The sequence below is a fragment of the Mustela erminea genome, chromosome 2 (genome assembly GCF_009829155.1).
Source record: "Mustela erminea isolate mMusErm1 chromosome 2, mMusErm1.Pri, whole genome shotgun sequence".
NCBI lineage: Eukaryota > Metazoa > Chordata > Mammalia > Carnivora > Mustelidae > Mustela > Mustela erminea.
In genome coordinates, this window is record NC_045615.1 from 42,457,474 (window position 1) to 42,478,395 (window position 20,922).

Sequence of the window (20,922 nt, forward strand, 5' to 3'; positions counted from 1 at the left end):
TGCTTTTTTTTCATTGCAAATCTAAAATTCCTCTTTTCAACCAAGCTGATATGGGAAATATCACATTGAGAAATACAAGACATACAGTCTATGAGTTGTAGCCAACCAGTCCAAATGCCAGAAGAAATTATGATCGAACTTCTATTTTGGGAGAAATCTGGACAACGAGGTGCTTGCCCAAACCCATCCTAATCATGATATGCCTAACTCAGCCACTACAAATCAGTACCACTTATGAGCGGGTAAGAACCTGGAGAGGAAACATCAATACAGGGGAACCCACTCGTGAAATTAAATATGGTTCAAATACTATATTCAGAGGTAATTTATTAAGACCTGAATCTCCATTTCCTGACATATAGAAAGTTGTTACAAATAATGTCATTTGATTGCATTTTTATAAAGCTTTGTATATTCATTTTCTCTTAAGTTAAAAGAATACAACTATTTTTCACTTTTTTCTGTAGATACAAGCACTGAAATTAAAGAGATCCAATTTCCCCTTTATAATTTTGTGCTGCCTAAATATTTTACATGGATTACTTTTTTAAACAACAAAGCAAAATTTGGGGGAGGAAATCAATTCATGAGTGAAAATGAAGGTTTCACTTTAACTTGATTTCATTTCCGATCCATTCCCTTCAGTCTTCTAGTCAGTTGTCTACTGTTGATTTGGGAACGCAACTATGAAAAATACATCATTTATCTGGTGGTTAATAATTTCCCCTGTATCTATTGCAGTTTAGGATTTCTAAGACACTGAATATTGTTCTCTGAAAGTAAATTTATAAACTAGACAGAATTTAATCCCCTTGTTAGTTTAAGCTGGTCTTAAATGAGGGCAAAGAACAGATCTCTCAAGATTTTTACAGAAGTTTCTAATTGTCTGCTTTCTAATAAGGCTTATGAATACAAAAGACTATATTCTATCACAATTCAAAAAGCAACAAAGTTTCTCAGACATGACCTGCAAATGCTTAGGCCTTGTTATTCCTTTCCCTAGCAACACATATTTTGCTTTATGAGAAAAATCCCTTTACCCCAGTGTAGTGGGGAAAAGTCTTTACCCTCAGAAATATATGCCATCTTCACTTTTAAGCTAAATGCAGAGAATTGGGAATTTTATTTTTACTTACAAATACTAAACCACAAACCCCTTATATGCAAGGACATTTTGATAACCCCCACAAGTGTATGGTAGAGGCCCAATGATCTTTTGAATAGATAGATGGAATTAAACCCCAAGGAACTTGAGAGATTCCTTCTTTAAGGCATTAGGCTCCTAATTACATCATCTACGGTTAAAGAAAAGAGCAGGGCAGAATATTTGCTCTTCCTGTGGTGACGGATTAACAGTCCACAGAAATCATCCCAGTGACTACCTGTCCAAGCCTTTCACACACCACTAGAGTACTCTAGGAAACAGTACACCTTTTCAGGACGGGGGGTGGAGAATGATTTCCAAATGAAAGAAATCTGGTTTTGAGGCTGTGTCCAAACAAGCTTGATCTCCCCCTTCCCTTATCTTCCCTCCACTCTCATTACACTCAGCTCCTCTGAATGGAACCATAGCGAGCATAACAAGTTAAAGTTTTCAGTTTAATAATACCAAACAAAAGGGGATTAAAGACTTGTTTTCAGTATTTATTCCAGGGAAGAACTGATAATAGAAAACCTTAGATAATCTTGTTCATTTTGAAGCTCTAATCCAGACAAACTTGGACATGGAAAAAGGTTTCTGAACTAGTACAAATAATAATAAGTTAAATGTACTCATAAAATATACTCATAAAAAGTACTCTTTTCTTCTTTATTTTTCTTCCAGGGCAGAACTTGTTATGAATTTCTTTAATTAATATAGATTTCAAGGAAACTAACGGAAAACAGCAAAACTCTGGACAAAATGGCTGAGATGATCACTAGATATTTCACAGACTGGCCACCTACCAGAAACCCAATTTAACATTTGGAAATGTTATTTCTCTGCAATATCTCCCTCCGCATTGTACCCCTAGAGATTTACAAACTATTAAGAAATATTAGGTTTACTAATGAAACTTTGTTAACATTTAGTGCCAATGAACTCAGTCAGAGGGCTGAGTCTGGGTATGCTGAATACTATAGTTTGAAATTACAGGTTACACTAAATCAACCAAAAATGAATGTTCTTTTTAATTTACAGATTTATTTGTTGCTCTGAATACCTGTGGTTTATGGAAACTGAGTCTGTCAGAAAAGGATGAATCACTTTAGTGAATCTGACAAATTTCTTAGTTTGGGCAGCATAAAAGTCTACCATTGTAAGGACCCAAACAAACACAGAGTATGGAAAGGTGTCCCTAAAGTCAGTTCAGGAAGAATGACAAAGGGCTTTTTATTCTGGGATTAGTCTCTGGAAAGATTGTACATGTATGCAGGAACACAGATCCCATCTGTTGCTTTAGAGCCAACAGGCTTTATTGTATTGACTTTGTGCTCTTATCTGATGGCAATAAATTCCCACCAGAGTGAAACACCAGCTTAGCCAGTGACCCCTGCTGTTCAAATCAGACAATGGAGCAGGACTTTCTTCCCAGAGAAACTCTATGGCTTCTGGAACGCCCTCTATGAATGGTCTTGGGATTTTGCTATTTCCTTTCAGGATTTCCTAATGTGAGCAATTAGGAGATGCTTCATTTCAAGTCTCATCAGCGGTTGCGACACATCACTGAGCAATAAACTGCTAGAACCCCAGAAAGAGACAGGAAAATTGCAAAGAACGGGACAGGGAAGAGGAAAGGGAAAGTATCCAGCAGAGCTCCTTACATATATGAGGTGCTCAATAAATAGATTTTTTTAATTAAGAGTGCCAAATGAACGAAATGTACACAGTTGACATGAATTTCAAAGTTTTGAACCCCAAAATCAAAGAATTACTATTGGTCCAGCAAATCGGAGACTTTATGCTGTGAACAAAAGAACAAACGGTTGCTGGGAAGGACATGTACACTCCACAAATGGAATTTCCTTCCCAGAGGTCTGTGTCACTGAGCTAGCTGCCCCAGGTGTTTTGTTGGGTTGGGTTTTATTTTTGGTTTTGTTTTCAAAGCAGAAGCAGTCCAGGGCTGCATGTAGGACATGCCAAGCCCAAGTCTCATTCTTTCTCCCCAAATGACTAGGGCCATTTTCTCACTGAGGTAAAAATTAAAGAAACGGAACCGAGTCTTTTCCGAAGCACCAACCACAGACAGCCTCCATGATGTGCCTGAGAAAAATACACTATAAAACATCTTTCTCGATCCATCTCACACCGGTGTTTGACTAAAACACTCAGGCAGCTGGGGAAGAGCAAGAAAATAATCTGTTGCAGTAGATTATCACTGCGAGTGGAACTAGGTTTTGTTTGGTTGGTCGGTTCTTGTTTCGTTTTTTTCTTTTTGTTTTTTGTTTTGTTTTGTTTTTATCTTTCTGGAGCGCCTGTTTTTAATCATTCTACTGAGCTCAAAAGTATCCATCCACTGCCTTCAGGCTTTTCTAAAAGAGCAAGCTTGTTGTACTTGGTTCAAAAGAGGCCTCTGAAAGTTGGGGGGGGGGGTCCACACTGGCTTTGGACCCACCAAAGAGCTCACTTTGGACTTACCAGAGAGCTAACACTGACTTGCAATTACAGCTCTCTCAGGGCCACCTCCTTCTCCGCCAAGAGGTGGGCAGGGAAGGCCAGGGGACCGCTGCTGCTTCACCCCCAGGGAACCGTCCCCCCGCGCAAAGACTCTGGCACAGCGCGCACCAAAGTCATGGTCTCCAGAGCCCCTCCCGCACCCTTCCTCGGCCAGTTCGCCCTTCCTGGGGAAAAGAGGGCACCGAGTCCGAACCGCCCTACACCCTTCGTTTGCTTTTTCAGCTCCAAATGGGAGCTCGCTGGCCCCTTGAAACCTGAAAGCAGCAGAGAGGCTCAAGAGTTCGGGTTAGCAGTCGGTCAGCTGTCGGTCCTCCGAATCGACTCTTGTTTTCTTAATATGCGAGGCAAGGGCTTTCGCGTCGCAGGCCGTGACCTAGGTATCGGAATCTGCGTCGGATCCCTTGGGGAGCGCCGCAGGGAAGCGGCTGGCACCTGCCCAGCGTGCGCCTGCGGCGACCAGCTTCGTGTCCAGCTGCAGTCCGCGCCCTCACTCTTGAACGCAGCGGAAGGAAGGCCAAAGGCGAAAGAACAAGCTAATCTCTCCCTCCCCCCCCCCCAAAAAAAAAGCCAGCCTCACGCCCAACTTCTAGAAACGCAAAAGATCTCAGAACCTCAACAGCGTGCAGGGAGCAACTGCAACCCTAGCGGGACGCTCTGTTTTGGGAAATGGCGCCCCCAGATGGCTGCCGCGAATCCCAGGGAAGGATGCTGGGGCTAGAGCGCCTCTCGATCCGGCCGGGAACCGGGAAGGCCCGGGTCCCCAGCCCCGGGACGAGGCTTGACGCCACCCACCCGGCCGGCCTGCGCGCCGATAACAGCCAAGCGACGACGCTGGTGGAGACACCCAACAGGTCCGGACGGTCCGGACGCGTCGCCAAAGGCTGTCCGGACCGGAACTGCACCCAGCGGCAGCACGCGGCGTACCAGCAGTGCATCTCACTGTGCGACCCGGCTCCAGTCCCTTAACCCCTCGTGTCTCAGTGTCCCCGTGACACTTGCAAAATGATAATACCCACACCCACCTGTCGGGGGACAGTGAGGATTTCGGGAAACGGGGTGCCTTCAGCCGGTGTGTTAGTGCGGCCTCAGCGTGGGCGCGGCTAGCTGTTCCCCGCGCTTCCCCAGCCTGCTCCCGCCCTGCCTTCTACCGGGGTCATCCCGACTCAGGACTTGTCTGCCATCACGCCTCAAAGCCCCCCGGGAGGCCGCGCGTTTTAGCAAGGAGCTTCGAAACGCAAGCTTTCCCGTCTTTTAAAGGAAGGGCGGTCAGCGGGACCGTCAAGCTTGTTTCCAACTGAAGACCGCCCCTCCGTAGCCGGTGCTGGGCTTTGAGAGTCTAGAAACCGGCATGTTGTACACGTGGTTCTCCCCTCTCTCGCTCCAACTCCTCAGAAGAGTCAACGTTCTGGAGCGCGGCCGGGAGACGCCGTTTCCCAGGCTCTTCGCTCCTACCCCGCAGGTGCAGGGCCCGCCAGGGCCCGCCAGCGCCCCGCTTTGAAAGCCGAGCTGCAGGACTGAAGCTCCCTCCGAGCACGACAGTGAAGACCTGCCGGCCCAGACACTTGCGGTGGTTCTGGCGACACTGGCGGGAAGGCCAGTGGAAGGCCAGGGGATTCTTCAGTGCCTTGACTTCAGGCAGGAAAGCGAGGCCAAATCCAGAACACAGGGTGGTTCGAGACTCTTCTTCAGGCCTGCAGCATTTGGGTGGGATTTCGTTCCCTTGCGCGGGGCGGGGGGGGGGGGGGGGGGGGGGGCACGAGTGTGGGGCACGGAGATGGCCAACCCTATCACCAAGAACTCCTGGGCACCCCTTTTAGCCGATTGCGAGGCGAGCACCCACTTCCGCTCACCCTGGGTGTGGGTGATTACAGTTTCCGTTCCTAAAACGAGCAAATACTGAATGGTTGGGGCGGGGAGGGGGCACTGGCTCCCGGTTTGTAAACGCAAAAGCCTTTGTTGGCCTTCGCTGGGTGGCGAGGCTCTGAGGAGGGCCCGAGGAGGCCCCTAGGCCGGAGCGCCAGCCAGGAGCGCGGAAGAGTCTACCCAGGGTAGGCGCCCCCGCGGCGCTGCACCACGTGCGCGCCGCTCTCCGCGGTGGCACAGCGTCCTCGGCTGGGGAGGCGCGCCGGGACCGTCACTCAGCATCGGCGTTCGTGCGGCTTTCACACAGGCAGAGGTCTTTGCTCGCGTCCTGACCTCCGTGGAACGTTATTTTCTCGTCCCCCTTCAATCATCTGGTCTCGTGGACGCGCCTGTCGCGCGGACACGCGCTTGGCCGGGCGTGGAGGGAGCGAGGGGGTGGCTGAATGGAAAGGGAGTGGGGCGAGACTCCAGGCGAGGAAGGGAGACGCAGTGTGCGCAGGATGAGATCTACGTTGGGTGGTGAGGTGCGATGGGGGCTCCGCGGGCCTCGGAACCTGACAGGTCAAGGCGGGACGCCGCGCGTGGCGGCGATGGAGACTCCGGCGCGGCTCCCGGCGCCCCCTAGCGGCGAGTGGGGCCGCGCGGGCTGCGGAAACAATGCCTTGGGCCGCGCCCACCCGCGGAACGCCGTGCTGCTCGGTGGCTCCTGGGTGTGCGACGTTCCCCCGCCTAACCCGAGCGCCGCGGCTTCGGGGTCCTTGTTCCCGCGCTAGGAGGTCTTAAGGGCCGAGACGACCCCAGGGAAGGGCGTTGGGGCTGGGGGCGGCGGAGGCGAAGGAGTCCTCTTTCCCGCCCCAAGGGCCAAGTCCTAGCATCTCCCAGAGCTCCGATTCTGATTAAGTACTTGAGTCGGTGTGCTTGCGTCTCATGGGTTTATTTTCAAAAACAGTTTGTGTTGGGGAGCGGGGGCTTTAGGCCTCTTGGTGCTTTTGTTAGAAACGTCAAGAAAGACCCAGGGCTAGTTCCGCGAAGAGCGGTCTTTTACTGCCGCCCCAGGAGATCACCAGAAGATCACCCGGGTCAAAGAAAACATGGAAGCTGGACTTTTAGGGACATAGATTCTTGGAGACGAGGAGATGCTCTCCCTCCGCTTCCAGACGGCGATTTTCCTGATGTGTTTACGGCCAGGAAGGGGTCGGAAATAACATTGAGCTGGCTCTCCCCATCCACCCGTTTCATCCCTCTCTGAAGCACTCGGACCCCAACGCAGACGGGAGGACTGGAATCTGAGAGGCGGAACAGGGGCATAGGGAAGTTGCGGACAGAGCCTGTGGAGAGCTCGGAGAGGCCGGAAAGTAGTAACAATGCGCGCCCTTACATATGAAAGAACCTTGGCGGGGTCGCTCTCCCGGGATTTTCTGTTTGGACCCGCACGGTCACAGCGCTAGGGAGGCTGAGGGGGCGGAGACGACCTGCCCCTAAGGGGGACTTGGGCGATTAGGGGGAAGGAGTCCTCGCGCGCGCGCGCGCATACACACACACACTCTCTCTCTCTCTCTCTCTCTCTCTTTCTCTTCTGGCACCCAAGTCCCAGTTTCCAGTTGTAAACTTACTGTTTGCACTCCTTAAGGTCAGAAAAACCCTAGCTCCACGAAAGCAAAGGCCGGCCGACTGTCTGTTCACCTTTTGCACACTCGATACCCGCCGATGTGTGTAGGATGAATGAACCAAGGCCACGACTGGCACTCGTGGATCTCTAGGCAAGGCTTCTTCCTCTGTCCCCTACCCCTTCCCAGGCTGCCCACCTGACGCATTTTCCGCCAGTCCTGCGGGCCCAGCACTAGTCTTTCCAAACCGGGCCCATACAGAGCGCCGCGCCACACCGGGGCCTGTGTGTGTTAGGGCCCGCACTGCTTTCGAGAATTGAATCGTCCCTTTCATTTAAGGAAGGGGGGAAGGGGCAAGTCTCTTTTTCAAAAGAGGGAAATGGTGGGCAGTGTGTATGAGTCCGACGACATTCTGCAAAAGCATTTCCACAACGGCAAAAATCTAGAGTTACTCCAACAACATAACAACTCCAATGTTTTATTCTCCTTCCCGCGTTAAGTTTTGCTCGCACGACTTTATTTATAATTCTGATTTTTTAAAAGGGCATAGGAAATCACACCGTATGGAGATGGGCCAGGCTGGAACTGTGGCTGGACACTGGAGAGAAAATCACGCTCGCTCGCCGAAGCGGCCTCGAGCGAGCGGGTCCCGAGCGCGAGAAGTCACAAAGAGCCCGAGGGCTGCGGCTCTCGGCTCCAAGAGATGCAGTTCCGCCGCGCAGCTCCCGGGTAGAAGCAGAAACTTAAGGCCGGGGTCAAACAATCCCCGACCTGGGCCTCGCGGGGGGCGGAGCGCGTTCCCGCCAGGACCTGGTGGCCAGGCCACCCGTTGCGTCCCCCGCGGTAGCCCCATCTCCTGCAGCCCGCGCTCCGCACGCCCACCCGTGGGGCGCAGCTGCCAGGCGTGTCTATTTGTTTGTTTGTTGTTTAAAATAATCCTGGAGCACACGATCAGCAGCATCTGAAGGAGGCGGGGGCAGAGTTCCCTTCCAGGGAGCGCGTGAGGGGCATTCTCAACGGAAAACCAGACCAAAAGAGTAGTGACCAACCCTCCTCGGATTACTCTCCCCTGGCTCCTCCCTTTCTCCCCCACCCACCCTCCAGATTTGCATAAAAAAGGCCAAGAAAACTCTGGCTGGGCCCCAGCTGCAGTTCACTCTGCTCCCCCCGGGTTGGAGCCCCCCGGAGCTGAGCTCTGGCTTGCCGCACGAAGCCGAGCGGACAGCGTCTCTTCCGCGCAGTCCTGCCTGCGCCAGGCGTCTCCGCGCTCCCGTAGCCCGATCGCCGGCTTTCCAGGTCCCCGAGCCGCGCAGAGCACAGCCATCTGGCCGGGACGACCTCAGCGCCGGCTGCCTCCCGCTTCCCCCGCTCCGCTCTCAGCCCCGCAGGGGTCGCGCGCCCACGATGCCGCAGGGCCCTGGCTCACTGCTGCTGCTCGTCCTCGCCTCGCACTGCTGCTTGGGCTCGGCGCGCGGGCTCTTCTTCGGCCAGCCCGACTTCTCCTACAAGCGCAGCAACTGCAAGCCCATCCCGGCCAACCTGCAGCTGTGCCACGGTATAGAGTACCAGAACATGCGGCTGCCCAACCTGCTGGGCCACGAGACCATGAAGGAGGTGCTGGAGCAGGCGGGCGCCTGGATCCCGCTGGTCATGAAGCAGTGCCACCCGGACACCAAGAAGTTCCTGTGCTCGCTCTTCGCCCCTGTTTGCCTCGATGACCTGGACGAAACCATCCAGCCGTGCCACTCTCTCTGCGTGCAGGTGAAGGACCGCTGCGCTCCAGTCATGTCCGCCTTCGGCTTCCCCTGGCCGGACATGCTCGAGTGCGACCGTTTCCCCCAGGACAACGATCTCTGCATACCCCTCGCTAGCAGCGACCACCTTCTGCCGGCCACCGAGGAAGGTAAGCCTTTCCCCGTATTCGCCCCCCTCGCCCCGCCTCACTTCCCCATGCACACCCAGCTCCGCTAAAGGCCTTCTGGGGGAGAATCACGCGGCCCACACCCACATCCTGATGTGTCCCCGCCACAGGTGCCAGTCCCAGGAGGGGCAGACGCCCTTCTAGCCCTCGTGTGTCATCGGGACAAATCTGAGACATCACACACCGCCCCCTCCCCTGCCCAAGCCTCCTAATCCTTTCCAAGTTACACCAGTTGCTTTCTTAGAGACAGTTAAAAGAAAAAAAGGCGGGGGCGGGGAGGGCAAGGAAAGGAAGGAAGGAAGGAAGGAAATGAAGAACTGAAAGGCGTTTTTTCCTTAGAGATATGCAATTATTTTTAAAGATGTTGGCCCTGGTGCCACAATTCTGAGAGCGCTGGAAATGGTCCTGTGTGGAGTGGGTAGTGAGCACCCTGGCCAGAGGCTCCTCGCCCAGCCTCATGCAACACGTTCTTAGCATCCGGCAGGATTCCAGGCACCCAAACATTCCTTTACAGGCAGGTTATAGCCAAAACGCTCAGACAGTCCTTGAAGGCATTTTTTGTTGTTGTTGTTCTTTGCTGACTTAGGTTTTGGAAATAAAAGCCGTACTGTCTCAGAGCATGTTGAAAATTGAGCACTGGTTGTACTGCTCGGGTATCTAAGGAAGGGGGCATAAAGGGAATCTCCAGGAATCATTTTTCTATCACTAATCAGCTTATATCTTAGGAGTGGTTTTAATTAACTGGCGAAAATTTGTGCAAAAGATAGTTTCCCAGGTTTTTAGAAAACAGAGGGGGAGTTCCTGTGCAAAAAAAACAAAAACAAAAACAAAAACAAAAACAAAACCATCAAAGCAATGAAAACCTCATGGGTTCTTGATATTCTTCCTGAAAGAAAAATATACACAATGTGTCTAAAGTGATTCAGGTCCCCCTGAGATGGAAAGGGAGCTTCCTAATCCCTTGCAGGGCTCCTACAGCCTCTCCCTTTCAATCTTTAATTGTTTTCCTATAGCCATCATTGGTTAAAGAAAATGCACAGTTGTTTAGCAATCTTTCCTGGCAGGCACCTCCAGTTTGCAATCATCTTATTGGTTAGATTTCTAATTTATTGCAAATGTTTGGCATATTTCAAACATTTGTCCAACATATACCACAGACCAACCATACAGGTTAGTAACATTTTATATACATTCCTAGAGCTCCTAATTGGAAATGTTTCATTTTGTTTGAGTGAGGGGAATTAAGGACAGTTTTATGTGTGTTACTTTTGTTTTTATTTCTTTCCACCATCAGCACCAACATTATAAACGTTTCTCCAAATCTCTATATTCCCCCTTCAAAATAAAAGTTTATGGTCTTCAAAACTATGCTCTGCAATTTTTCTAATTTGATACATATCTCATATCATAAGTCACAAAGTTCTTTTCTGTGAAAATTCACTTTCATATGAATGAAAATCAAATTTTACCTAAATTTTATTTTTATTTTTTAAATGTTTTATTTATTTGATAGAGATAGAGAGAGGGAGAGAGAGCACACACAAGCAGGGAGAGTGGGAAAGGGAAAAGCAGGGTCCCTGCTAAGCAGGGAGCCCCATGAGGAACTCCATCCCAGGACCCCAGGATCATGACCCAAGCTGAAGGCAAACTTTTAACCAACTGAGCCACCCAGACAATCCATAACTAAATTTTAGACCTAGCATTTGCACATTTATAAATGCAAGAGAGGGAATAGTATGTTTCCTCCCCCTCACCCCCCACCCAAATCAGACTCTTAGAAGAGCCTTTAATAGGCTTTCTGATTGTCATGCTAGCACATATTCCTATATTTGGTCAGACCCCCATGGACCGTTGGCTTCAATTATGGTCACTTCAGAAAAAGCTTTGGGTTTTTTGTTTGGTTCACTGTTTATTGATTTGGGGGTGGGGGCATTGTTTTTGAGAGTCTGAAATGGACAAAGAGGAGCAAGAAGAACCTGCACCAGGAAGGAAGATAACAATGAAATAAAAGCAGCTTAACTCAGCCACACACTTGACAGAAAGCCCACGGGCAATACGGAACCCGTGAGAGCAGTTTGCCGCAGTTGCTGAGGTGTGTATCTAAAGAGGCAAGAGCCCCAACGTAACCCAGACAGCCCTAGCCACTTCTAGTCCAGACTTGAGAATATCTTGAAGCCTCCCCCCCCACCCGCCCCAAGATACAACTCTCCTGACCTGCACTTGTGCCATGCAACTGAAAAAGACAATCTTGTGGCCATATTTTGTGGTAACTGATTTACCAAAACCCCTCAAGTTTCTTCTGGGGTATTCTCTTCAGAGAGGTTTTGAGAGCAATTTTTCAGAGACAGAATTTGTCTCAGGGGTTGGAAGGAAGAGCTAAAGAACCAAAACCCTCTGTACACTCTGCCCACAGCACCATTGGGGGGGGCGGTAATTTGTCATTTATTAAACACAACTATAGGCATTCTTGTTTTGCCCACCAAAAAACGGGAGTCATGGAAGACATTCTTAGGATTGAGTAAGCCTTTTCAAAGGAGGCAGAAGCTGGGGTGTTACCTTACAATTGCTGCTCTTGTCTGGATAAGCCCCTTTGAGTTGTTTATAAACGCCACCTGCTTTTCCCCTCTAAGCAAATTTACTAATTTTTTCACATTTGTAGCTCCAAAGGTATGTGAAGCCTGCAAAAATAAAAATGAGGATGACAACGACATAATGGAAACTCTTTGTAAAAATGATTTTGGTAAGTAATATACCTCCACCAACAAAACATTTCACATTCAAAAGTTTTATTTACCAGTAAAACTTAAAGGAACAAATCATTAAGATGTTACTGGGTAAGACCTGGGTAAAATACCATCATAGCTCATCTTTCCCAAAATCCTCTAACTCACTCTATCCTAGTTGTCTCCTTATGTAACTATCTTGCCCTGAGTTGTATCTTATTAGGTGAGATTCATTGTTCTGTTAAGCAATAATCAAATAATGAGAATTACTCAAATTAGGAATTTTCTATGGCACATTTTTCATTTTGTCTTTTTCTTGCCAATAAGCATAATTTTGGCAAAGTTCTCTTTCAGTCACTTTGATGTGAGTACCAGGAATAGAAACATGTAAATATTAGCCCCAACAAAACAAATTCAAGGCATTAAGTCAGCCAAAAATAAAAATTTACTCCAGCATCAAATATTTTTACCATACTCATAGCCCATAACACTTTGCTCCTTTGCATCCCATCACTAGTGACCATGTGACTAGTGACTACATCCAAGGTATTTAAATTTAAGAAGAAGAACAAAATACAGTTTTGGAATTTCTATTGGCAAAACACATGAAAGGTGACATGATGACACAGAGCTTAGGGACAATAAAGTGTGTGATTTGTTACCCAGGTTCATAGTATGTAGGTGACTCCCCTTAAAAGAGAGTATTTAAGAGGGAAGAGGAATGGAGACTGTCCACACAGAGCTTCATCAGCACCTCTCCACTCTCCTGAGGGCCCCAAGGTGAGGTCAGGAGCCCAGCTAGACACAGAACCCATACTAACTTTGGAGTGGCCATGGACTTCACCGAGACATTCACTGGGACATAAGAATGTCCCATTCCAAGAATCGACGCCTTTTGATGTTTTTGAGAGGCTGGTATCCTTTAAAAGTATTCAGGCAGAAGGCTGAACTTAACTGGTAAGCAGATATGGTTCCTGTTCTATCAAACAATAATGGAGTCTAACAGATCTATATTAACATCTCTGTGTACTGAACAAAGTCCTTGAAACTAAGAGAAATCACTTGAGCACTCACTGCTGGGGCTGCCTCTCCACTCTCTCCTTACAACTTACCATCCCAGCAATCTCAGGCCAGATCAGGTCCCTGAAACTCTGGAAGCAATCCAATCACTGTTCCTTACAACCCTGGCTCTCTTCCAAAAGTGTCCTGGGTTTAACTTCAGCTGATCCTAGAACAGCCATAGCTTTAGGAAAAACTTCGCACTGCCAAGGAAGGGAAAAAGAAAGGAGGCATTCCTAAATCCTAACCAATCTGTCCCCTCAGGAAGAACTACAAATGGGATGATAGGGTTTCGAATGTCTGTATTTAAATATACACAACTGTAAGGAGTAGAAGGCCAGGCATGCTGGTAGCAGCAATCTCCAATCTCCAGAGCCTTACCAAAACACACTTCTGAGCTTCCATGCTACAATATTTGATTAAGGGGAAAATAGAAAAATATAATTTTAATAAAATGTGCATTAAAGTGTATATAAAATATCATTTTCTTCTGGCAGCTTATGTCCTTTGCACTAGATTTAATCCAGATCTCTCTCCCGACTTTCCTTGAAAAAGTTAGTGATGTCATGGGGCTCTAAAATGATTGAAATTAGGGCTTGTGCACACACACCCACATATTAATACTTGCTTTATGGCTTCCCTTACAAAAGACCCACTTCCTAAGGATGCTCTATCATGACCTAGGCCCCTAAAAAAGTGTGTGTGTGTGTGTGTGTGTCCCCTACTGTTCTCTCTCCTTAGAGGAGAAAGCCTTTCAAAAGAACATCAATATCATCTCATTTAAGGTATCGTGCACACAGATTACCTCACTGCTCTGTTTTCTATTTCCCCACATTAGTTTTGTCTCAAAAGGGATAATGAACCTGAATTGTAGGAATTACATCTTATACTCCCGGTTTATAAGCAGTATTCTATATTGCCTCTCTACTTTGGAAAGTAATGGAAAGGTAGAAGGAACAAGGATAGAAATCTAATATAATTAACTTAAGTCATCCACGAAAGCATCATGCTCTTTCCCCACTGCACTCCTGAAGTACAGGGAAAATGTCAGAGGCCTCCTCACTGCAATGGTAAAAGTACTGGTGCAGAAGGAATCGCCCAGAACTGCTTCCCTGTGTATGCAACCTGCTGTTGGAGCAGGTAGTACCACTCCCCTTGCCTCCTACCACTTCCTGCATCCCCACTCACATATTCCAGGGCAGGAAAAGTTATTTTAGGGCTTTGATTCCCTTTATTTGGCCCCAGCTGAAAATCCAGGGAGGAAATGGGTGATGTTTTCCCATGGTGAGCTTTTGCAAAGTTGGTTATTGTATAACAAGAAAAGATAAGTAATAAATCTTCCTCATGATTAAAAGTAACGGTTTTCTCATGTGTGGAGCTCATGAATGTTTATATGACCAGGAGCTCTATCACACATGCTCTGTGTGTAACATATCATCACTTCTCCCACCATATAACCTTCCCACCCTAGCCCTTATGCAGAGGCATCAGGAACAGGTGACATCTCCATGTGACTTATTCCATGGTTTAAGTCCCATAAACCCTGAGAACTCAGTACTACAGTTTAGATGCACATCAGACAAAACAATCATTGGCCAAATTACAGCATCTTTGATTTATTGAGTTGAGCTTCAGTCATTTCCTGGTCAGCTGGAAAAACCATGGTTAAAATAAAATTCCCTTTCTGAGACAGACAGAGAGAGAGATCCCCAAAGCAGTTACACACACACACACACACACACACACACACACACACACACAAACCCTCTTCCTCTATGACTAATTTAAATAATGCATCCAACTCCATCAAAGTCAGGAAGTGCCGTTCGCACACCATCTATACCGAACACTATCAGTGTCATTAAGAGTCTTAGGCTACATCACACTTGGGCATGTTCATGTCCCACACAGGATCAAAAATTTAAGAGACTACAGCAGTGTTAGACAAGGAGGTGTGGGAACCAGCGTTCTGACAGCTAGACTTAGCCAGGACACAACCTAACAGGGTGACCTCATGTAAGTCACTAACTTCTCTGGATTTCCAAATTCTTTGTGTATCAACAAGAGATTTCAATGGGATGATCCTTTCCAACCTTAAGATTCTACTCTTTCCCTGCCTTCATGGACTCTTGAAGTTTAATTCCAGCATGTATGTTTGTAGGGTTTTCTTTCCCAAAGCAGACTATTCATGACTGTAAAATGTGTCTTTTATAGTCAACCACTTACTTTTGGTCTTAGCATTCTAGTGAATGCTATCCATTTTGGAAACGGTACATATATGATCTGTAAACTCCTTGGCCACAGGCAGGCAAATGATAGCAGATGAGAATGAGATCTTCAGAAAAACACTTTTACAGCTAAATATGTTGTGCTCTTAGAGTTTTGGGTATTTTTTCTCCCAGTTGCTTTACCAAATCAAATGCAGCTGCTGTAAGATCAATTCTCCTTCCCTGTAGTCTGTTCTTTAGAAAACAATGATTGTGTGATATAATTTCCTTACAGGTTTGTCCAAAAACCTCTCCAACGTAATAAATTGAGTTTAAAGTTTATGGCCACAGAAGGATCACATTTCACCTAAGAGTCAGGCATTTCTTTTCATGCTTTAGTTTCCAATAGGGGAAGTCATTTGTTGAGGAGAGCGCAAACCACATGCAATGGACATAGAAACACAAGAACACAAGGGTGAGGAAGAAAAGTTAATTGGGTCTCGCAAAGAGATTTTTGGAAGGATGGCTGATTGGAAGTAAGGTGCCTGGCGAGCCCTTTGAGGCTTTAGAAATGAAGCCAGCTGCTGCCCTTGACAGGCTCATTAGCTGCAGGAAGCTCTTCTTCCCTCCCCAGGCCGAGTCTCACGAACATGTGAGGTGAGGAGAGCTCCCACTCTGTACGTATTCCCTTCTTACAACTGGTATGATCCTACCCCCTCTTGTCTTCGTAGCACTGAAAATAAAAGTGAAGGAGATAACCTACATCAACAGAGATACCAAAATCATCCTGGAGACCAAGAGCAAGACCATTTACAAGCTGAATGGTGTGTCTGAAAGGGACCTGAAGAAATCGGTGCTGTGGCTCAAAGACAGCTTGCAGTGCACCTGCGAGGAAATGAACGACATCAATGCGCCCTATCTGGTCATGGGACAGAAGCTGGGTGGGGAGCTGGTGATCACCTCTGTGAAGCGGTGGCAGAAGGGGCAGAGGGAGTTCAAGCGCATCTCCCGCAGCATCCGCAAGCTGCAGTGCTAGTCTGCCCCCCAGGCCAGCTCCGGGGGTGCCCAGGAGACCCTCTCTGCTCTGGGTCCTCAGCTCTCATTTCCCAAGCACAGGCCCTGTGGCTCCAGGCCTCAGCCTGGAGCAGCTTCCCTTGCCTTTTTGCACGTTTGCACCCCCAGCCTCTCCTGACTTACACGGCCTTAGGAGGCCTTGGGCATGGATAGCTGTTTTCACATACAGGAAAACCCACCCAGATCTTGTAGAAATGTTCAAACTAATAAAATCATGAATATTTTTATGAAGTTTTTAAATAGCTCACTTTAGTTTTGAAGAGGTACAACTGTGACTTGGGTCTGATTTTTTTTGTCTGTTTTTCTGTTTGGTTTGGGTCAACCGATTTTCACTTTCCACTGTTGTTGCCATAACGTGCAAATGGCTTCATTCTTCCCCAACTGTTGTGGGTCACAAACCTCGTTGAGATAAAGCTGGCTGTTATCTCGACATCTCTCAGCTCCAGCCTGAGACTGAGAACCTAAGCATTATAATAATTCACCTGTCATTTTAAATCCTGCATTTCTGGGTAGAGTACTTCCATTCATCAAAAGCACATTAACCATCATAGCAGCAGTTCTTTGGCTAAAGGGCAAAACAGACAGATTTTATAATTCACCTGAGTACTTTAAGCTTTGTTTAAAACATTTTTTTACTTAATTTTGCAAATTAAACCATTGTAGCTTACCTGTAATATACATAGTAGTTGACCTTAAAAAGTTGTAAAAATATTGCTTTAACCAACACTGTAAATATTTCAGATAAACATTATATTCTTGTATATAAACTTTACATCCTGTTTTACCTACTGCCTGTCTTCTGTCTTTTCTTCTTAGTGGAAGGAAATGGGAAGGCCTCATACAAGAGTGGTCGCCTCCCCTGTCCTGAGGCCCAACCCCCCTGTGGTTTGAAGGATCTGTTTCTTAAGTGACTCAGGAAAGTGTCCCCTGAACTCCTGCCCCCACCACACACCAACTGGCTGTCACCTCATGCCTCAGATCTCCTACACATTTTACCACTGCAGACCCTGCCGAGAGGCACAGATTTGCAGGCTTCACAAAGGACTTTCTTGCTTTTGTCCTTTCTTAACATTTCAGTTGTAGCTATATGGCAACACTACTCTAAACCCGAGGTTCATGACCCTTACAGTTGTGCTCTTCATCTCTGGAGATTTTTTTTTTTAAGATTGTATTTATTCATGGGAGACAGAGAGGCAGAGGCAGAGGGAGAAGCAGGTTCCCCAAGGAGCAGGGAGCCCAATGCAGGGCTCCATCCTAGGATCCCGGGATTATGACCTGAGCTGAAGGCAGACTCTTAACCAACTGAGCCTCGCAGGCACCCCTTGTCTCCTGACATTTTTGTAATGAAAAGAACCATTGCAAGAATGTCAGTTCCTTCTCCACTTAAACTCTAACCTTTAAATACAGAGCCTTGATTTGAAGGATATCTACTGTAAGGCAGAGGGTAGGGAAGGGACGGTGAAGAACTGGCATTAGGGTAAGAAGGGAACAGACAGATGTCCAGCCACAAAATGTCCATCCAAATGCTTCATTATTTTATGTGGGAACCTCCATAGAAATTCTGTTAAGTGCATGAGGACACTGAGGCTCAGAGAGGCTAGACAGACAGGTCCTAAGAGGCAGAGCCAGGGCTGAAATTCAGGCCTTTCAGACAACAAATTCTGTCTTCTATTCCACCTAGGACTGGAGTACAGAAATCTGGTAGCACTTATCTATTTAGCAAATATTTATTGGGAATCTGCCACGAGCCTTGTCTGTTCTAAGTGCTAGGGATACATACATTAATCCTAGCTCTTATGGAGCTTATATAAGGGAGTGAAAACAAAATAAACGATCACAATTACTATTATATATTTACAACTTATCAGTTACATTAAGCATAACTACAGGTAATATGTGAGAGCAATAGAGTGTCCCCATCAAATCTGAAATTTTTACCAGCATTCATGTGAAGCTTTATCTGATAGCATTTCATGGATTTACTTTAATAGTTTCCTGAACGTACATCCATGACCTCTCTACAGTACTTCAAAGTCTTCTGGCACCAAAAGTCAGTACTGCCCACTACCTGGGCTATTTGATTCTGACGACCGTTTCCATTTTCCTCTAAGTGGCTACTTGACTGCTTCTCATCTGATTCCACAAACTCAAGATAAACCCCCTTCCTACCAGGCCCCTCTGGATTAGACTAGAAGAGAGATGCTCATGGATCAAGGCTAAGACTCATTTTAAGTGTTTGGAACAAGAGACCAGGGACCCCGCAAAAGACAAAAAAAGGAGAAAAAGAAGACAAAAAAAAAAAAAAAAAAGGAGATAGTAAACCAAGGAATTAGGAATTAGGAGGGAGAAGTATATATGATGCATCAAAAACTAATGAAAAGCAATAATTTGGAAAACACTGATATATCTGAATGCTCCCTCTCCGGGCAAGTCAGAAGTCCCTTCCCATCTAATGGGAGAAAAAGCCTCAGCTCTGAAGAGCAAGTGAATGCCAGACACGGCCTCTCTCACTCTTACTTTGAGGAACCAGCAGCAAAGACATCACTCCCATCCCTACCTTCTGCCGTCAGGCCTCTCTATGGATTTTTCCACCACCTGTTCCCATCTTTGATGGAGCTATGAGCCAATGAGACATGTTGGGGCAGGGCAGGTAGGTTTTTTGTTTGATTTTTCATTCTTTTTGGCATAATGGTTCAAATATATATCAACTATGTATTTATTATCATCATCATCATCATCATCATCATTATTGAAGAAAGAAAGCGGGTAGTCAGAAGATACTACATTTCTACATTTCCTAAGACAATCAATGATCTGTTTATAAACTGCTAAAATGCTGCAGGCGATCTGCCGAAATAGAAAAGTCCAAAAATCTGAAAACTACCTATCTACTATGCATATATTTCCTCTTCTCTTTCCTAAATAACTTGAGAAATTATTTGTTGCACAAGAGTAAATCTATAAAACTTCTTTGAGTAGCATTTCCTAAGTGTGTGGAAGACGAAGTTTCTATCCACATGCACACATTGATGTACTGAAATTCATAGGCTTAAAAAGAATCCATGTTTTCTGGGGCACCTGGGTGGCTCAGTGGGCTAAAGCCTCTGCCTTCAGCTCAGGTCATGATCCCAGGGTCCTGGGATCAAGCCCCGCATCGGGCTCTCTGCTCCGTGGAAAGCCTGCTTCCTTCTCTCTCTCTCTCTTTGCCTGCCTCTCCGCCTACTTGTGATATCTCTCTCTGTCAAATAAATAAATAAAATCTTTAAAAAAAAAAAAAAAGAATCCATGTTTTCTAATAGCACCCTCCACGCTTCATTGTCTATTCTCCTATCCAACTGCAACTTGACTGGATTTTTTACCTTTCAACTCTTGCTTCCTATCAGGTGTTCAATGTTCTTGATGTGGGAAGAGGGCCACCTTGAAAAACAAATTCAGGCATATGTATCCTTCATGCAGTTACTAACTCTGGATTATGATTGTGATTTTTGCCTATGGAGCACACTGGGTAACTACAAACTGACCCATTAACCCATTGATGATTTACTGAGCACCAGAATTTATTCATTTGATAATATACTGAATGCTTTCCTGCATGTAGGCACTCTTCTATGTAGTGGATACAAAGTGATTCTCCTCCTTCAGCTTATATTTTGAATTAGGAATTATATTAGGCACCAGAAAAAAGATGGATCCTGCCCAAAGGGAATGAACAATCCAGTAAGGGGGAAAGGCAGGTAAACAAATAATTCTAATACTCTGTGTGAAGAGGGAAATGTACACATGCCGAGGGATGACACAGAGAAGAGAGTAGTTAACTCAAATATAAAACAGAATATTTCATTCAGGTTGAGTTTAGGATCAGGGCAAAGGTGCTTTCAAGGAGAGAACTTTCAGTGAATTACACCAGAGTATCTTATATTAGGACACAGCCTAAGGAATTCAGTATTTATAATGAGTTTTATATATTGACTAATCAACTATAGTATTGCGGAATTATCACGTGGAAGGTATTATTCTAGAATGAGACTACCAATAAACCTAACATAAGGTCCACTGCTTTTATAATCCATAAAATTCCAAAACTCTGAAATGACAAAACAATGGATCAACATTTAGTTCAGAAACAAATAGCAATTCAACATAATAAAATATTTTTAAAAGCAGCCCATGATGGTCCAGAGGGTGATAGGTGAGTGCTAAAAAAAATTTCAGTTACTAAAGATAGCAGTTAATACAAATGGTGCTAGAAGAAGAAATCAAAGAATTTAAATGCCACAAGATGTCCCAATACAGAGTAATAATAATCACTTACTGGGGTGCATGGGCGGCTCAGTCATTTAAAGTGACTGACTCTTGGCTTTGGCTCAGGTCATGATCTCAAGGTCCTGGCTTCCAGCCCTGCATTAGCTCTGGGCTCAGAGGGGAGTCTACTTCCCCTCTCTCTCCCTCTGTACCCCCACTCATGCATGCTCCCTCTCTCTCTCAAATAGATAAATAAATCTTCTTTTTAAAAAATCATTTATTTTATCAATTTAGGCATTCTGCTATACAGTGAAATAAACAAAACACTAGAACTCAGTAACTGGATCCTCAGTAGAAAGACACCTAAAAACCTATTCATTTACTCATGCATAGTATGTACACTCATGTGCACCCACACACAAATGCAACTCTGGCAGAAAATCTTCTAAAACTGTATAATTAAAGGGATATCAAAATAAACCACTTAGCCAACTAGAAACAACAGTAAGTAGAAAACACCTTGGGGTGGCTTTTGAAATTCAGAGAGACCAAGGCCATTTAATTACTT

General features: G+C 46.2%; 1 protein-coding gene across 1 annotated transcript; it reads left to right on the forward strand.

Annotated features, from left to right (window-relative positions):
* The first annotated feature begins 8,166 nt into the window (after window positions 1–8,166).
* Window positions 8,167–16,901, forward strand: SFRP2 (secreted frizzled related protein 2). Its single transcript, XM_032332740.1, has 3 exons — window positions 8,167–9,031; window positions 11,709–11,789; window positions 15,770–16,901. The coding sequence occupies exons 1-3, from the start codon at window positions 8,533–8,535 to the stop codon at window positions 16,072–16,074; spliced, it is 885 nt and encodes a 294-aa protein (XP_032188631.1). The 5' UTR covers window positions 8,167–8,532; the 3' UTR covers window positions 16,075–16,901.
* Window positions 16,902–20,922: the final 4,021 nt, after the last annotated feature.

Excerpts from the sequence above, each read along its gene's own strand:
- SFRP2 (XM_032332740.1), top strand. The coding sequence starts at position 8,533 with ATGCCGCAGGGCCCTGGCTCACTGCTGCTGCTCGTCCTCGCCTCGCAC. Across the intron at positions 9,032-11,708 it reads TCTGCCGGCCACCGAGGAAG|CTCCAAAGGTATGTGAAGCC; the intron begins GTAAGCCTTTCC and ends TCACATTTGTAG. Across the intron at positions 11,790-15,769 it reads TCTTTGTAAAAATGATTTTG|CACTGAAAATAAAAGTGAAG; the intron begins GTAAGTAATATA and ends TTGTCTTCGTAG.